At 40.4% G+C, this 19,992-nt stretch overlaps 1 protein-coding gene across 1 annotated transcript in view; it reads left to right on the forward strand.

The window, feature by feature from the left end:
* Positions 1-430: 430 nt before the first annotated feature.
* Positions 431-19,992, forward strand: part of ube2f (ubiquitin-conjugating enzyme E2F (putative)) — a 50,130-nt gene continuing 30,568 nt past the window's right edge. Inside the window, exons 1-4 of the mRNA XM_085434714.1 lie at positions 431-664; positions 3,490-3,674; positions 6,137-6,166; positions 10,774-10,839. Of these exons, the coding sequence (XP_085290840.1) occupies positions 3,560-3,674; positions 6,137-6,166; positions 10,774-10,839 (211 nt within the window). The 5' untranslated portion in view covers positions 431-664; positions 3,490-3,559. The remainder of the gene's footprint in view (positions 665-3,489; positions 3,675-6,136; positions 6,167-10,773; positions 10,840-19,992) is intronic.

Below are 19,992 nucleotides of genomic sequence, written 5' to 3' on the forward strand. Positions count from 1 at the left end.
GTTTAATTGCACAATGAATCCCTGGACGATCTCAATATAAGAAAAAAGACACACACTTTTAAAATGTACGTCTCAGTTTTTCAACATGACAAAGAAATGCTGCTGTAGTTAATGACATAAATGAAATGGTAAATGGTAAATGGCCTGCATTTGTATAGCGCTTTTCTAGTCCATAGGACCCCAAAGCGCTTTACACTACATTCAGTCATTCACCCATTCACACACACATTCACACACTGGCACTGACACGAAATGCACGTACAAATGTACAAATAATATACCAATGTAATGTTAAATTATTTCTGTAATAAATTTTTTAAATAATCATATCGTCTACTACCCATTTTAAACTGGAACTTACTAGAATGGACGAGAAGACGGCTGCTGCCCTGCGGAACTATTTATCAGCTGCACTGTCTACACGGACAGCAGTAAGGTAAACTACCCACTGCACTTCCGTTGCCCATGACACCGGAGCGAAGTTCTGACAGCTGATTCCTAAACCAGTTCATATCCATTTCGTGCCTCCAGGGCGTCATTTTTGAGGTTATTTACAGGCGCACGGAGCTGCTACGAGTCTCGGCTGGAGTTGCAGACTGCGGCCCGAGCAGAGGAGGGGCGGCTGATTATGGTGTAGCGCGGAGCGCTAGCTCTGAGACAGCAGGTAACACAGATCACACACAGGCTAACAGCAGTTAGCACACAGACTTTGCGGGCAACTTTCAGCTGTACAGCTGCTCCCATCTGCGTTTAGAGAGGAATAACCCCGAGCCGAGGCTGCGTATGAGCTTGGGCATAGTGTCCAGCTAGCCGTGCTGAGCGGTGTGAGCCATTTGTTGTTGTTATTTTACGGTAACACAGCAGCCCACAGCTCGGAGACGAGGCAGTGACTTCACTCTGAAAAGTTTTAGTACGAGTCCTGAATGTGTTTGAAGCACTTTCAGCTCTGCACAAAGGTTTAACTCGTGTACTACACCTCTGTTTGGTTTGGGTGTTATAAGAAGGGAGCCGACTCCTTCTAGTTTGGGTCACGTTGGGTTTGGGTTTTGGGGAAGTTTGGGATTTAGGGAACATTTTCAGTTGCGCTGATCGCTGGAACTGCGGTAGGCCTGACAGATGTGTCATATGTTGCCTGCTTACTGTTTGACCGGCATCCAGGTGCTATGTGTCAAGGAGGTGCAGCAGTGAGTGACAGCTGAGGCAGGTGGGCCTTGACTCAGGCGCAGTGACACACATTTCACGGTCCGCTGATAGTTGATACCTTTAGTCTCTGCTTCCCACATCGCTCAGACTGGATTCACACTGACCGAGAGCTGCAGCCTGCGCTGTCTGTGAAGCAGTATCACAGTAAGAGCGCCGTGGCACATGATGTTTTCAAAAGACCATAAAGATTGAGTCTGATGTCAGATGAGAGCGGAGGACAAATATTGCATGTGCAATGTCTCATGATGTTCCAGATAAAAAATGTAACCTGTCAGGAAAAAGGTAAGATAGACCAACTGACAGCAAGCCAGTGCTGTCCTCTGTATGCCCCACTGATGATATACCCTTAACAGTCAGGGTCACATTCGGCCTCAGACACTGTTTGTTTACAGTATATCTGTGTTCCTGGATTCAAGGTCCATCTGTTTTCTCGTCATGAAAACTTCCAGCCCTTGACTGACTGTGGACTGTACTGTACGAGTAGTGATCCTGCAAGAAATGTAACACTCCGTGATGTCTTGACTCAGCAACCTGCTTATCACACAGAAGGAATGTGTGCAGTGAGATTTCCTTCTGTTGATGGAAATGTTGTGTTGCGGTGCTCAATACTAGATCTTGTTTTTGAGTTACATTTGAATCCCCCCGCATTAAATTCACACTAAATTCACACCTTCTCTGCAACCAGATGATAGCTACGAGATCAAAAGCATGATTGTGCAGGAAATAATATTTAACATATCTCTAATTCAAAACTTTTTCAGCACGTCTCTGCACATCATTTGGAATTGCAGATGAGTTGCTTATGAGTTGCAATTAAGATGGATTAAAAATGAACGAGTTTAAAATCATTTTTTCACAGTAGTTGTAGTAATGTATGTGATATGTAGTAGTACTAATTTTCTGTGAAAAAATAGAGACTTCTTACTGTTTGCCTTTGATGCAATTTACCTTGAAAGAGCTATGGTCTGTGTGTTTGCGCCTCTCTATTCTCTGTGTTACCTGTATGTGCATAATTGTAACAGCATTGCATTATGTTTTAAACCACAGTTACATGAGAAGTTTTGAATTTTTGTCCTCAATTTTAGATTGTGGGAGGAAACCAGTGTGAATGTTTGAATAACTGCAATTAACAAGTGACGTTACTACAGATGTGATACTTGTTTTGAGAGTGTTGATGGGGAAGTATAGATAAGGTCAGAAGGAGCTTCACTAAGTCTTTAATGTTCTACGTGAAGCATATGATAGGGTGTCCAGAGAGGAACTGTGGTGCTGCATGAGGAAGTGAGGATTGGCAAAGAAGGATATAAGGGTGGTGCAGGACCTGTATGAGGTCAGCGTGATGGTGGTGAGGTGTGCAGTAGGAGTGACAGATGGGTTCAAGGTCGGGTGAGTTTACTTCAGGGATCTTCTTGTTTGCAGTGGTGATGGACAGGCTGACCATCCACTGATGGACTGTGATGATTGCAGATGACTGTGGTCTGTAGTGAGAGTAGGGATCAAGTGGAAGAGAGCCTGGAGAGGTGAAGCTATGGTCTCAAGAGGAGGAATGAAAGTCAGTAGAAGCAAGACAGAATACATGTGAATGAGAGGTGAAGGAGCAGAGGTGATGAAGGTAGATGAGTTTAAACGGGGGGGTCAGCCATTCAGTGCAACAGACAGTCCACAAGAGAGATGAAGAAGTGAGTGCAGGTGGAGTGGAGTGGGTGGAGATGGATGTCAGGGGTAATTTGTGACAGGAGAGCTGCAGGAATAAAAGGGAAGTTTTACAAGATGGTAGTGAGACCTGCTAGGATGTGTAGCTTGACATGGTGGCACTGACAATTAGACAGAAGGCCAGCCTGGAGGTGGCAAATTTTTATTGCAGGTGACCAAAATGGACAAGATTAGAAATGAGTTCATGAGAGGCACACATCAGGTTGGAGTCAAAGTTGATGAGCTGATTTGGACATGTACAGAGGAGGGGCAATGGGTATATTGTCCAATGGAAGTTAAATATGGAGCTGTGAGGTGGTTTATGGATGTATTGAAGGAAGACATGCAGAGGGTTGGTGTGACAGTGGAGGATGCTGGGATATGGGGAGGGAGATTATCTGCTGTGGCGACCCCTAATGAGAACAGTTAAAGGAAGTGGTAGAAATATCTATTTGTAATGAAAACACAGACTCCCTCGTGTAATTCAGGATTATTTGACTGCTGTATCACTACCTTATAATGCCTCTGCATCTGTGTGTTATGCAGTATGGTGTAACTGAGCATTTTATTCTGTATGCTCTGTGTTGTTTGCAGGCATTTGAGCAGCAGTGCATTGCAGCACGGTGCACCGTGGTTTTGACAGTCCTATCACATCAGCGTAGCCATGCTCACGTTGGCCAGTAAGCTGAAGAAAGAAGACGGAGGAAAGACAGGCCGTGCCTCCGGAGCCTCAGACTCCACCCACAGGGTCTCAATCAGAGACCGCCTCCTTACCAAAGGTACCCGGGTATTTTATAATTTGGTCCATTTTTCAGTTTCAGTTTCCCTTTTTTATTACAGGAACAAAACTAGATTTCAACAAGGTTGCAACAGTTTTCCTCTTGTGAATATAATCCATCCTTCCTTCCTTCCTTCTTCTTAACTGTTTCTCCATCTTAGCTTGACGGAGTGGCTGGAGTCTGTCCCAGCATTTGTGCTCACTGGTTAGGGTGAGAGTCACTTCTATGTTAGCTCTCTCTCTCTGGCTCTGACCACAGAGACAAAACATTCACTGTGCAGAGCGCCATGAATATTAGGGATGCTCCTTGAGGCTAATTTACTAATGTTTTTAAATGGCAGCACACAGTCTGACTGACTCGTGTCATAGTAGTACACGCTCGGAAATCCGAGTCGAGCGTAATGGACGAGGTTAAATGCTGTCTCCTCTGATATTACGTGTGTATTCAAGAGTTGTTAGAAACACTTAATCATGTTCTTAAATAATCAAATCACATTTTACATTTTGGGTTGTAGCCCTTGAACTTGTAGCATCTCAGAAATAATGGGCAACAACAAGTGTTCAGTAATAAAATAGGAGAGAGGTACTTTAACTGATTAGCATTAGAATGTTGACTAGCGACAGCAGCAATTTTTAAACCTCTTGTTTAAACCTATAAGTGGGCATGCCCTGAGGTGAGACTGGCCACCTGCTCTGAGCTGAGACTGGCCACCTGCTCTGAGCTCTACAACTTCGTCTTCCTCCTCAACTTGAAACTCTGGTTGAATGCTTGTTTTAGACACAGTAAAGTAGATCCAGAACATCGTAGGACAAGAGTGCAAGTGGTTAAAATGGGGCTTCCAGTGAGGGCTCTGCAATAGCAGGACGCCGCCCAGAGGTGCGCACAGAGATGATCTCTCCAAAGGGATCTTTCTTTATTTCTTTATGTTACACGCATAGAATCATGGAAATCAACTTTATTAAAATATTAGTTGTAGGTAATACATCTAATTAGTCAGAATTTTTGTTTGAGCATCACGTGGAGAAATACCCAAATGCCATTCCCTTTGAGACTCCCAGCAGGTGACAGCTTTGCCAGTCAAACATGCATGAATAATGGCAGCAGCTGCAGCTCATGACAACACAATAAGACCCAAGAGATGTAAACAAATTGGTTTTTTGATCAATGAATAATTTTGTGTTTCAACACAGAAAATAGCCTCGAAATAACTTTCACACTCACATTTGTCTGACGTTATTATCAAACATGTAATCTTACAGTCTGCTGTCAGACTCTTATTTCCTTGGTCTTACACTCCTGAAGCTTTACCTCCACTAACAAAATGCTTTTCAGGCCAACTGTTGTAGTAAGACATCTCCCAGCCCTCCAACATAAAGGCTGCACATGTCCTTGTTGTATTATTGTTATTTTGGTATTTTATAGTGCAAGTATATCATGTTTACAGACGCAAAATAAAGTTGGTAAATTTTATGTTTAACTTTTGAATGCATGACCGTATAAGTTGGTGATTTAGAGCCAACCATCCCAAAAACATACTTCACACAAATGTTTTTACACGTATTAGTTTTATAGAGAGACCCACCTTCAGCCAGAAGGAAGGAGTCTCTTTTAGCTTTTCTTAGCTGGGGACAGGTGACCTAAATTGTAGGTGGTGGATTAAAAATTTTTCAAAATCTGAATAGGACTTTGCCTTTTGGCCAAAGTTTGTTACTGTGAGCTACTCTTAATCTGATAAAAGCCCATCGTTGGTCTCCTTAGGCAAAACAGTAAGCCGGCGTTATCTCCGAGGGAGCTGTTAAGTAGATTACTGTGTATGCACATTCTGTGTGGAGAAACAGATGAAACTCCAGCGACTTCCTTGAATTACCTAATTATTAGACTATGCACATCTCAAAGAGCATATTTACCAAAGTAAAAATTCTCAGCAGGCCACGTCCGACCAACAGCACCAGCTGCCCAGAGAAGAAAAATACAACGGGTATTTTTGTTGTGTATTTTTCTGGGAGGTAAAGGTGTTAAACCAGCTGACACGAATTAGGAGTGAAAAGTGTGTCAGTAGTGAGAATACACAACAGACCCTGAACGCTTTTAAAAATTCAGCCCGACCTCGCCCTCTGGCAGCGAGAACAAAACAACCTTTTATCCTTCTTGCGTTGCTCTTCTCTCTCCCCGTCTCCTTTTTCCTACTTTGGCCCACCGTGTTACTCGCTGTGTGTCTCTGCTACACTGCGCTGTATGTAAAATACATTTTTTCGTGTATGAATTTCATATTAGACTTTATGTTTTATGCAGAGAAACTTTCCTGACAATGCAGCTACTAAAATATTACTTCATTATAAAAACACCAGTGTGGGAGTTTGAGTTCTTTGTGTATGAGGATATCACACTGTGCCTCATTCTTCAGCCTCTTTTTTTTTTGTGTTTTTGCTGCTGTCTCACTCGTTCTTATTTTCTGCCAACAGAAGTTGCCGAACTTGAAGCCAATCTTCCTAGTAAGTACTTCCACTTTCATACACACAGCATTTTTTTTTCAGCTTCACGTTTTCCGCCAGTCAAAAGCGGCTGAAACTCTGACAACTGAGTAATTGGCCTAATTTGCCATAAATCCTCATAGTCTCCTTCTGGCTCTTAATTTCCTCAGTTATGGTATAAAGGAGGCAGGAAAGAAAACCAAGCCTCTGATGTGCTTCACGTTCTCTGTTTTTGACAAATTGCTTTGCTAATGTTAAGTGAAAGCTATTTGTAACCATACTTTAAGCCGTTATTACATTGCCACGAAGTTATTCAGCAACAACCAGTAACACGATCATTTTACTTCATGGTTAAAATGTTTGTTAAGTGAGTGATTCATGGAAGACTACTTAGTCCAAATGACTAGGGATGGGTACCGGTGTCCGGTGCCATGATGGCACCGGTTCTGACATAAACAGTAGTAACCAGACCGAAAAGCAGCGCACATTTCGGTGCTTTATTTCGGTGCTTTTTTTTTCCTGAGCTGTGATACACTTCTAGCCAATCATTTTACGTTTCCGAGGATAGTAGGCGGGGCCAGGTACGTACGTTCTGTTAGAGCAGAGCTACAGATTAAAAATGCCCAAGGCGAAGCGGTCAAAGTCTGGCTGTACTTCATAGCAAAATATGCAAACTCAGCAGCAACAAGTGCTTTAAGCTGATACTGTGATACTGTCAAAGGAGGTAACACCAAGAATCCGATTAAACAGCTGGCGACGCATAGCGTTTTTTTTAAAAGCCGAGAAATGCGCCGTATTTGATAGCTTGCTGCGAGACCTCACACCGTGCACGTCGGGTGGGTTGCCAGTTATCGGACCCGGAGCAACATCCCCCAAAAACCCGAAGAGGAGAGTCCTGGCCCCTAGCCCTGCCAGTGTAGCAGAAATGATGATGATGATGATGCAGCAGCAGCCGTTCTTCTCTGCGTGAGTAGCTTAATGTTGTTAGTGTGTAATTTACGTTGAGTAGGCTAACCACGTTATTACATTAATGCATGTAAGGTGAACTAGCAAACATCATCATAGCTACATGCAGCTGTCTTCTTGTTTGATGGCAGATACTCCCTTCACCCTGCCAAAAAGGCTAAAATGACCAAAGAAAAAGTGGAAAACAGTTAAACATGAGAGGTTTTTGGACAAAGTTTGTGTTTTTTCCATTGATTAAGCACTGCTTCCAGCCAAGAGTGATACCATATATGCCACATAGCTGCAGAAAAGGCACACATTGTTATCTTTTTACAAAAAAAACCAGCTGAACATGAGAGGTTTTTGGACAAAGTTTGTGTTCTCCATTCTTTAAGCACCGGTTCGAGCACCGTTTAAGCACCGGCACCGTTTCAAAAGTACCGATTTGGCACCGGTATCGGATAAAACCTAAACGATACCCATCCCTACAAATGACAGACTGGTGGATGTTTTTAAATGATAAGAGACAGCTTAGCATTATTTAGCTGCGCATTTTCAGCCAGCTCGTCGAGTTCGACCTCATAAATGTATCTGTGCTAAGCTGCAAGTGATTCATGTCTTTAAATATAAACAAAAGTGATGCAGGCCTGAAGACGTTTGCTGCTCGCTGTATTTCTGCCCTTAGGGGAGATATTTGTTTAAACAGACTTTACCCTTGGCTACTATTTTAGCACTTCCACCTCAGTATATCAGATCTTCTTTGGTCACTGCTATGCACAAGTGCAGAGTTCATCATGCTTGCTGTGGCTCAGACCAGGTTGCTTCTTTTTTTGGTTTTGTTTGTGGCCTGATGAAACTGATGTGTAGCTTGAGGGTCAATGAACAATGTGTCATGCACACGGAAACAGGAAAGTAACACCGCTGATTGGCTTTCTTAGAAGATGTTTTTGTGAGATTCAAATTTAAGACACAATTCAAAGAGTCCAAAAAAAGCACTAGTGAGTAGTTGCTGGAGGTAGGCGCTGCTGCAGCGGGTGTTCGCAGCTTATTTGATCTCTTCCTCATATGACAACCTGAGAGTTCTTCAAATTGCTTTTCAAACAATCACTACAGTTGCTGTGAGGTCATGCGGCTCTTAGATGAACAGCAGTGTGAAGCAGGAGGCGTTTATGTTTCTGCAACCTGTGCTGTACAATTAAAGAATGATAAAATAATGTTCTGTGCAAAGTGCTTTTTTTAAAGTAGTTTTTATTTATGGAAACCGGGCTTATGTGTAAAAACATATTAGGATTTAATATATGTTAGAGGTGGGAATCACCAGACTTCCCACTATACGATATTACCTCAATACTTCACTCGAGATACAATTTTATTGTGATTTTCCATCTCACTATTGGAATAACATATATTTCACTTTTTTATACTGCAAATTATCTCCCCAAGTTAAGCTTTTTCAGCATCTGTTTTGTCCAATAAGATTTTATCCAATCTGCTGATTACAAAGATCTAATTATTACATTTCCAATCAGCAACTTCAATTCAATGTAATTACATTTTATTTATTTATACAGTGCCAAATTACAACAACAGTCGCCTCAAGGTGCTTTATATTGTAAGGTAGACCCTACAATAATACTGTACATACAGAGAAAAACCCAACAATCATGTGACCCTTTGGGGACAGTGGGAAGGAAAAACTCCCTTTTAATAGGAAGAAACCTCCGGCAGAACGGAGCTTCCTGTTTTATAGGCTCCATGTTAGTATAAGAGAAAAGGAAGGACCAGTCAAAACAAATCGAGGACCATATTTCTAAACGAGGGGCTACCTCTGTAGCATGGACATGGTTTGGTTATGAAAAGTCTGACACGGACCAGAAAACTGTACAATGCAAATTATGCCGAAAACCGGTCCCCACTACAGACTCAAACACGACAAACCTCTTCTACCACCTACTCAAGAGTCGCGTAAAAGAGTACGGAGCGAGTTTACGGATGAAAAGCAAAATAGAGCCGTCAGGTGCTCAAAATGCACCTTAGACTTAAACGTTAAAACAAGCTTTTCCCCGCAGCACGCCGTGTAATAAATACTCACAAAGAAAATGGCGGCCGTTACAACTTGTATCTAAAACTGTAGTTTCACGGATCGGTCAAAACACTCGACTTCAGGTACACGGCGCTCAGCTGAAAACACTTCAAGTCGAGTTGCCCGAGATTCACAGAATTTACAGAAAATTTAAAATGTTTGTGATTTATATCGTTGTCTGGATGATAAATGTTTTATCAAAACATATCAATGTTTGTTTTTTTGTTTGGTTGGTTGGTTGGGTTTGTTTTTTTTTTTAGATGCAAAGTGCTGTTTGTTTTAGGAACTCCCGAGTGCTCAAACCTCATTTGTTAAATATGTATGGACCACTACGTATCCTTTCTTTACGTCCCAGTATGAACGCTAAGATACCTTGAAGAGTATGAATTCATTAAATACGTAAAAACAACCCTCCCGGCTGTGAACACAGTGAGAAACACCAGTGTGAAGAACAGTGACAGATTTGTGTGCACAGTCTTTCACTTTTATATTTGTGACTTTCTTGGAATCACTTAAAGCAGAGAGCTTTGCCTGTTAAAGGCAATATGTTAAACGTAGGGTGGATGGGGAAATAAGAAGCAAATCAGATGTAAAAAAAACAAGGAGCACTCGTGGCTGATGGACTTCACTGAGGGAAGTTTTGTTGTCCAGGTGAAAGCTGGGATTCATCCACCGTGCAGTGAAGACATTTTTATTCTCTATAGGTTTACGCTCATAAACATGTCTTAATTGTAGCTGTTTACTTCATCACATAATTATTATTATTGTTGTTATTGATCCATTTATGTAAGTTTTTATTTGCAGCTTTTAAGACATCATTTTCATGTTTTGAGGTGAAGAAAGGTTATAAAAAAATTGATGCTGTATTTAAATGCAATATGCAATCTTCTCATAGAGCAAGCAGAGCACTTTATTTCTCAAGGGCTCTTTAATGACACTGATTCAGACAACCAGGGTTTCATTAATTCTTTTCTAATCAGGGAGCAATGTGTGAAACACGTTATATTAACATTCTGATGCATTGACTGGCAGCCAGCCCGGTATAATTTGATCATCCTCTTCAGAATGAGTTTCTAGTTGGTGTGTGTGTGTGTGTGTCTGCATTACTTTGATATTATAACTTCCATTGTGCAGCACAGAGTAGTGTTACGGTGTGTGTGACCAAAGCCAATAGTGAGCACTGAGTATATATGCTAGAGCTGCTGGGGCTCATTTGCATATATATAATGTGAATGTGAAGATGGCAGTCTGGAGTCATTTTAAGACATAAAGGAATTATTTCTATCATTATTATTTAATCAAAAAGCTGGTAATTATGTAAGTAAAACAAATAAAAGGAGTTATTTTATAGTTTTAAGTGTAGTACCTGTCCTTGAACACCAGGGGGGAATATGGTGCCACAGGGACTTTGAAATGCAAGGCAAAAATCCTGCACCAAATTAAGGCGGTATCAACATACCATGGTTAGAACAGATTGCAGTATGTCTTAGATTTTAATGCCTTTATTTGCCAGTAAGGCAAATATTCTTCTGTTTTTATTATCTGACTCTAATGACTCTTTTTTTTTTTTTTCCTCTTTCCCCACATCGTTCGTGTCCAGGCACATGCAAAGCCAGTTTTCCAGATGAGGATAAGCTGCATCATTTTCAGCTGGCAGTGTCTCCTGGTAAGAAAATAAGAAAGCCTGTTTTGATCCCGCTCTAAAAACTGCTTTGGTACACCCTCAAAAAAAAAAAAGTTGGTTCTTATTGTAGTTATAAAAGTTTTTAAATCTCTGTTTCACTTAAATTTACTACACCAGCACATTTAAAGATGAAGTGGTGTAGTAAAAGAAGCTCTGACGGGGACGTTGTTGGGTTCAGGTGATTTAGTGTGAAGGAGAGGAGACTGCAAGTGTTTGCAATTTGTTTCTCAATCTCTGTGTGTCCTAAAGTATTCCTATTGAAAGGCACTTAAGCATTCTCTGTACTTTCACATTACCGCAGCACTGTCCTCACTCCCCAAGGCAGTTGTGCTTAATCAGCATTGTTTCAAGCTCAGCGGGCTACCTGTCGAATATTGTACAAACCAAACATAGTGGTGTGGGGTTACCTAAGTCTCCGGAGGCTCTCATGCGTCCCACTTCCTGCTTCCTCTCCATCACACACAAACTTTCTTCCAGCCCAAACCCAGTTTCTCCTTATCATTCTCCTCATGTAGCAATCTGTCTTCATTTTCATCAGTAAACATGCCAATCCATAGACTGAGAGAAATCTCAGTCATGTTGGAGCAATAGAAGGAGAGAAGCAAAGAAACAGAGCGGTAATAAATATATTATTTAAATATTTGTAGAATATTTCATCTAGCTAATAATTTAAGGAAGATGTCTTATTATGTTTTCACATTTCCCAACAACTACTCATCCAGTCCACATCAAAGCTGGCGGGTGTACGGCTTGGGAGTGAGTGGACTGAGGTCATGTGCATGAAGGATGGTCTCGGTTTGGAAGTTGTTTTGGAGAGTTCATTTCTGATGGTTTTTGTGAGCAAGGCTTTGTCCACATTTGCAACTTTACAAATACACGGTAACACAAGTCTTTGCATGAGTGACTCCACTGCAGCATCTCAAAGAACTCTTTATAGAAATTAATCAGATGATTATAACATTAATGACCGCGAGACTGCATGTTGTTCCTTGTATTCATAAAAATGACACCTCAGTGCATCAAAACATGGCAACAATGGGTTCTGAGTCCACCAAGCATCTGTGCATCAAAGGTCTTACTCCTACCTGTATAGTTTTAGTAACATGGGGGGTTTAACCCTAAGTGTTAAGTTTGGTCTGGTTTTAGGTTTTAGGATAAGTGTTATGCTAAATTAGTTTTTTCATATGACAAGGCTTTTTGTCTTTTTCATTCACCATTCGTACATTATTCCTTAGATAAAATACATTTATTGCAGCAATCACAGACTAATAGAATAAATTGGAGGGACAAATACATTTTGTATAAGTTAAAAAAAAAAATATTGGTGCGATTTGGTCTAATCGAAAGCATTTGAATTGAGTTTGTTAGTAGCAGTTTTAAGCTTAAACATGACTTTAGAGAACTGTTATTTAACTTTAGGAACTCATCAATATTTAAACTTTTTTCTTTTTTTTACAATGGAATTAATTGTTTAGGTTTTTGTTTTTTTGTTTTTGTCGGGTCGGGCATTTAGAAATGAATTAATTTGAAAATTCTAAGCTGTCTCATCCTGTAATAAATGTGTGCCTTGTGTAATTGTGTGAAAGTGTAATTGTGTCTCGGTGATTCATCCACCTCTCCTCCACTGCAGTATGCACTGTAACGTTCAGGTTAACGTTCACAGAGGCCTTTGTAAGCAATATCTGCAGAGAAAAGCAAAGATCAGCAATTAGAGTAAAGCTTTGGTTTCGTGTTATTCTAAGAGGAGTTGATAAGGAGACTGAGTTCTCAGAAAAGGCTTGCTCAATTATTCAAAACCTTTGTCTCTTCTGGCGTGCACCACCTCGGCTCCACCCGCACCGCGCTCGGCTATCACATGCTCCCTTTTGCCATTTCTGTTTTCTGTCTTTGTTTAATCTTCCTTTTCCCTCCTCCTGTGCGGCTCCCTCAGCCGTCCTGCATTTCCTCAGTTGTAACCAATGTGGTGTTTAAGACAACAGCCCTGATCATTTGCTGGTCGTTTGTATTTCATCTGTGAGAACAAACAAAATATTGCCTCTCGTCAAAACACAAAATACTAATAGCCAAATCTAAAAGCATTTAAGCACAGGCACGATTACAGGAGTACATTTCTCTATAATGCATGTTAAAGGATGATACTATAATTTGTGTGAGTTTGGTTACTAAAAAAATAGCATCAAGCTTTTCAAATTAATAAATGAATAAATGGTGGATTTATAAAGACGTGTCATGTTACAGGTGTGTTTCTGGCAAAGCTGTATGAATATTTGTCTTATTTCCATTGTTAGATTTTTCCTTTAAGAATGGCAGTGTAAAAAGCTGACGTTACCCATGAAGCATCTTTAATTTGTGCTTCAGGGAAGGTAATTGTAGTCGGGCCGGAAAATGAAAAATCAAATGCAAGAGGAACTTGCCTCCGGATGCAGGCTGTCTAATATCTCTTAGCAGCGTAAGGTAAAATCAGCTTGACTTGCTATGTAGAGCATTTTTAGCTCTAGGCTAAGCGATCCTTTGTTTTGCTTTTTTGCTTTTTTCCTCATGTTCTTTCATATTTTCTTCTCTTGTTCTCTATGTTTCTCATAGACCGTGGCACCGTTTACTCTGGAACAGTTTTCATGCTACAAGGGTTAAAACGTTGTTCTATAAAACTCACTGCTTTGGTTAGAAATGCATGAATACATTGTTCTGAAGGTAGCAGAGTGTGCTCAATCACTTTTTGTACCAAATGTGGAAAAAATATTCCTGAATCCTGTATTCATTTAAATGTTGGACTCAAAGGTTGTGCATCTTGGGCTCTGTGGTCTTCATTTTAAAGTCAACTCTCTGATTTGATCAACCTGTAAAGAAGGTAAAAATATATATATATCAGTCAAGTGTTTAGGCAATGACACAACATTTGTAGGTTTGACTCTGTGTACTGTCCCTCATAGATTTTGAATCTTAGTCATTTGGTTCAAATTGCACTGTTAAACATCATTGGAGCATTTATCTGAATATGAGCAGAAAGTGGAGCCCCGTGCACTCCAGAATTCATCCTTCTGTTTCTGAAAGTGCTCACGTCATCAGTAAACTCTAATCGCAGCCATACAGTGGGGCAAAAAAGTATTTAGTCAGCCACCGATTGTGCAAGTTCCCCCACTTAAAATGATGACAGAGGTCAGTAATTTGCACCAGAGGTACACTTCAACTGTGAGAGACAGAATGTGAAAAAAAAAATCCATGAATTCACATGGTAGGATTTGTAAAGAATTTATTGGTAAATTAGGGTGGAAAATAAGTATTTGGTCACCTCAAACAAGGAAAATCTCTGGCTCTCACAGACCTGTAACGTCTTCTGTAAGAAGCTTTTCTGTCCCCCACTCGTTACCTGTATGAATGGCACCTGTTTGAACTCATCATCTGTATAAAAGACACCTGTCCACAGCCTCAAACAGTCAGACTCCAAACTCCGCCATGGCCAAGACCAAAGAGCTTTCGAAGGACACCAGGAAAAGTATTGTAGACCTGCACCAGACTGGGAAGAGTGAATCTACAATAGGCAAGCAGCTTGGTGTGAAAAAATCAACTGTGGGAGCAATCATCAGAAAATGGAAGACATACAAGACCACTGATAATCTCCCTCGATCTGGGGCTCCACGCAAGATCTCATCCCGTGGGGTCAAAATGATCATGAGAACGGTGAGCAAAGATCCCAGAACCACACGGGGGGACCTGGTGAATGACCTGCAGAGAGCTGGGACCAAAGTAACAAAGGTCACCATCAGTAACACACTACAACGGCAGGGAATCAAATCCCGCAGTGCCAGACGTGTTCCGCTGCTGAAGCCAGTGCATGTCCAGGCCCGTCTGAAGTTTGCCAGAGAGCACATGGATGATACAGCAGAGGATTGGGAGAATGTCATGTGGTCAGATGAAACCAAAGTAGAACTTTTTGGTATAAACTCAACTCGTCGTGTTTGGAGGAAGAAGAATACTGAGATGCATCCCAAGAACACCATACCTACTGTGAAGCATGGGGGTGGAAACATCATGCTATGGGGCTGTTTTTCTGCCAAGGGGACAGGACGACTGATCCGTGTTAAGGACAGAATGAATGGGGCCATGTATCGTTAGATTTTGAGCCAAAACCTCCTTCCATCAGTGAGATCTTTGAAGATGAAACGAGGCTGGGTCTTCCAACATGACAATGATCCAAAACACACCGCCCGGGCAACAAAGGAGTGGCTCCGTAAGAAGCATTTGAAAGTCCTGGAGTGGCCTAGCCAGTCTCCAGACCTCAACCTCATAGAAAATCTGTGGCGGGAGTTGAAAGTCCGTGTTGCTCGGCGACAGCCCCAAAACATCACTGCTCTCGAGAAGATCTGCATGGAGGAATGGGCCAAAATACCAGCTACTGTGTGTGCAAACCTGGTAAAGACCTATAGTAAACGTTTGACCTCTGTTATTGCCAACAAAGGTTATTTTACAAAGTATTGAGTTGTATTTTTGTTATTGACCAAATACTTATTTTCCACCCTGATTTACGAATAAATTCTTTACAAATCCTACCATGTGAATTCATGGATTTTTTTTTTTTCACATTCTGTCTCTCACAGTTGAAGTGTACCTCTGGTGCAAATTACTGACCTCTGTCATCATTTTAAGTGGGGGAACTTGCACAATCGGTGGCTGACTAAATACTTTTTTGCCCCACTGTACATGCCTATACCATAACATTGATTCCACCATGTTTGATGTGATATGCTTCAGAGCGCTCTCCTTCTCCTTACATTTATCTCCCTGTCAATCTGGATAAGCCCTCATTGACTTGTCTAGGTTTCATGAAATATTTGCAATTTTCTTGACAGGTTAATTACTTTTTATTTTATTATATTTTGTTTTTATTGACAACTCTTTTGACTGTTTATTGAGTTGCAGTGAAAAGATCCCAAATGCAACACCCACAACTCCACAGCTGGCTTAACTTGTCATAAAATAACGAGGTAGCTGCCCTCACCTGATTGTGAAACTGCTCGTCATAGACTTGTCCAATTACTTTTGAGCCCCTGACAACAGGGAACTATGTACAAAAATGGCTCTTATTTCTAAACAGCTAATACAATACTTTTGTTAAGCCCCTGGATGTTTGACTTCAATCACATCTTGATTGTTTGTTTTAAAAGCCATCTGGCATGACTGGTTGGAGGCTGATGGGGAAAGAGAAAAGAAAGGAAAAGCGTAGAGACCAAGGACAAGATAAAAGTGTGTGTGAGAGAGAGGAGATGAAAGTTGATGACATGCAGTGGTGGCACAAACTAAGCTGGCAATTTGACTCAGAGGGCTTTTGAAAATATTACTTTTATATATTTAAACGTGTTAAATGGTGTGATTTTTAACAAAGAAAAAAATTAAAAAGGAAAAAAGGAACTCTTGTTGGCGTTTTATTCACAAAAGGCCTGATTCACTTTGCTCACCCATGGTGAGGAAATGGTGCTGCACTGATACTAATAACTTATCAGGCAAAATCCTGTAGTGGGAATGTTTTAATGAATAGAGCTTTGTGAGTCCTCTGAAAAGGAGATTATTTGTAAAGATCTAACCTTCATCTGTAATTAGTTTTAAATCATCTAAATCAGCAGGGCAAAACATCAGAAAATCACCTTTCAGATAAAGTCCTTGACAGTCACATATAATAGATCTGTAGGTCATTCTGGGAATTAAGCTGTATTACTATTCACTGTTCTTTCTCATATTTTTAGTAAACAATTACTTGTAAAAACATTTTTTGAGCAGCTCAAATCATCTCATACATATCACACAAAGTAAACGACACAAAACCAAATTAAGAACACATGAATACTCATCAAAGGAAACATAGCTGGTGCTGGATTGGCTTCCCAGATCTAATTGAAACAAGGCAGGTGGTAGACAACACATTAGTTAGGTCTGTTGTTATTTAGTTGGAATGTCTGTGTACTTTTGTTTCTTTTCCCATGAAACACTCTGTGCTGTGACCCCGTGCTCTTAGACCCCTCAGTCTCTGAGGAATGGGGACACCAGCAACACGACGGGGTGAACGCATTCTCACATGTCACTGTTATTATTATTAGAACTACAATGATGAGAGAAAATTGATGTACCAATCACCTTGTCTTTGTGCTGCATGGAAGCATAATTACAGTATTGTAATGCCCATTGTTGCTGCGTACAAAGTGTATGCGCAAGCCTGGAAGTGTGACTAAAGTTTGAATAAAGTAAAAGGGCCCAATCTTGATACAAAGTCAATTTTAAACATTTATTATGCTTTTCTAATTCGTTGCTAACTTCACTCACTTTTTGTTGCAGCCACGTCTTCAGATTTAGCCTCAGAATCACCACAGTTGGGTTTTTGTGTTTTCTGTTCTGTGATTTTTGGTTGTTAAGATGCTTGCCAGTGTTTGTTCCTTCCTGCTGTGAAGTTATTAGACTGATAAACACGGAGAACAAAAGTCCCAGCTAAGAGAGCAGTGAGAGGTGCTGTAGAGTAAACAACTGTTGTTTTTTTTCCTGCTGAGACATGACCATAAGGAAGCTACAGCAGCTGCATAGTCATCAGAAGTTCAGTGATGTCCAGCTTGTGCACAGCTTTAAGTGGCGCCAGAACCATCTATAGTTTGGTGTCGCAAAGTGTCGCTCTGCTTTTCAGCATATTTTGAGTCATAGTCTCGTTCTTCGTATTACTATATTTATTTTATTTTTTTTTACCGTCAGGTTTTCAACATTTAGATGATCCGTGTTTATGTCCTGTTTAAAATGCCTTTCAGTAAAACGGTAATTATCTGTAAACACAGACATGCACTGCAGAGATCACTTTTCCACACGCCGCCTTCCTAGGGGGAAAATCACAATAATTCGTCCGGGTAGGGCAATAAATTTTATGCTGCAATCAGCGAGTCAGAGGCTGTTGATCCCAATAAGGGTTGAATATTTGTATTGAGTAGGATACTCGGTGTGAAGGGCAAAGCAGACCGACCATGATGAAGGGCTGAGCTTTGTATCCCTTATTTAAATGTTAAGCTGTTTCTTGATGTAGGAAGAAAGCAATCTTCTCAGTGCCCTAAACAGGCAATAAGCAATATACATAATTATGTTAAATCATGTGATAATCATGGTTTACAGAAATTTGGAGTTCAGCTGTGAGATTATTTGTTTTAGTGTTCATGAGAAGTGTTTAGTCACAACAAATACTGATTGTTCCTGTGTACTGGAGACAGTCATGAATTATTTATGACCTCTGACTGCAGCTGTTAGAAAAAAAAATATACTGACTGTCATATTCTTACTCCTCTTGTTTTTATGGGAGGCTGTGTTAAAAAAAAAAAAAAAAATCTTTTTGTTACTTTGCCTTGTTGGTTTTGATTCCTTAGCTTTTTCTTTCTTTACTCCTTCTTGCTAATGTTGAAGCTGCGTTTCTCTATGTCAGTTTCTCTGTTTGTGTCTTTTACCTTTTAAAATACAGAGGAGGTTGTTTGCCGTCTAATTAAATCGCACCGCATTGTTACATTGAATAGAATTTAACAATGTAATAATGTTTGAATAGAAACAAGTGATAAAAACTCTGTAAATAAAGCCAGACATGTTGACTATACTGATTTTTAGGAAGTATATTTCAGATCTCTCTTTGTTAGAATTGCATTGGGAAGGAAACTTATTGCTGATTACGTTTCTGGAACATCCCTAATTGTATTACAGTGGAGCTGATCCACAATATCAGAAAATCTTGAGTACACACACACACGCACACGCACACACACGGATCATTTAATGGTCAGTTACCAAGGGTTTTTTCCATCCCTTGTCTCTCTTACCTTAATTTCAGCAGGTTGTCAGGAGTGACAAGTCCACCTTTGTGACAGGCTCAGTAGCCATTTCTTTTTTTCTTTTTTTTCCCTTTTGTCTTTTTCCTTTTTCTTTTTTTTTTTAATTTTTTTTTATAACTTTGAATCTGACCCATGTCTCCTTTTTTTTTTTTTTTTTTTTTTTTTTTTTTTTTTTTTTTTCTCCTGTGATCCGTGATGGTACCATATTTAGTGCCTATCCTTTTCAAAGCATCTGGCCCCATAAGGTGAGAGCAGAAATGTAAATGTCATCCGGCTAATTAAAGACCCTTTAAACAGACCCTATGTCTGAACAAGCCTTTAATGAGCTTTGAAGGCTACATGAGGATGTGAGAGTGTGTGGAAAACTGGACCAAAAACTTTCCCCACCGTAGACCTCCCTGCATGTAGCTCAACTATATTTCACAGTAATTGGTCTTCCAAGAAGAAAAATCAGAATCAGAATACTTTATTGATCCCTGGGGGAAATTATTTTTTGTTACAGTGCTCCATTTTAAACCAACATTAAGACAAGACAGACAATACGCTAACTAAGAATAGTACAATATATACATATATATACATACATATATACATAAGTCACTTATAAATAAGTGTGAGATAAAGACATATGGGGAAGAAGAGCAGTGGAGTGAAAGATTGGGGGTGAAAGAGCCAAACTAAAGCAAAAGTGGACCTGGAATGTTAAACGCAGTGTGATTGCAGTCCAGGGGGGCGTGGAGGCATTCATGTGTTTCCACTGCTAAAGCTGGCATGCCCAGTATGAGGATGACCTAAGCGACTTTGAACGAGGGTTCATTGTAAGGGCATGGTTGAAATGAGCTTCAGTCATAAAAACTACTCGGCTGGATAGTTTTTCCATTAGCAGCTGTGACCGCAGAGGCCTCTGTATTTAGATTTACAGGAAGGATGTCAGTAAATGTGAATCAACTCCTATTTTTTTTGATGACCGTACCTAATTGATGTCCGAAATTGTGGTTTGGCACTGTGATCACATGTACACTGTGTCTGTGTGATGTGTTGAGGTGAGTGCAGTACGCTTCAGCAAAACTAGCCATCAAGAGTTAAATAGAGAAGGATATTTAATAAGGCTGCAATGCATAAACGTCTCATTACAAAGACAAATGCACATGTAAGAGTTTACTCCTCAGTGGAGATGTGGGGAAAGGAGATGTGGTCAGATACGTCATCCTTCACTGTGGTCCAGCATGTTTGGCCCCTACAGTGACGGGATGCTGATGGTATTTTGCTGCCATGTTTTAGTTTCCACTTGTCTCTT

The sequence above is a fragment of the Copadichromis virginalis genome, linkage group LG16 (assembly GCF_057382275.1).
Source record: "Copadichromis virginalis isolate Kocher_CV1m ecotype Utaka linkage group LG16, C_Virginalis_male_GT1.1, whole genome shotgun sequence".
Classification (NCBI taxonomy): Eukaryota; Metazoa; Chordata; class Actinopteri; order Cichliformes; family Cichlidae; genus Copadichromis; species Copadichromis virginalis.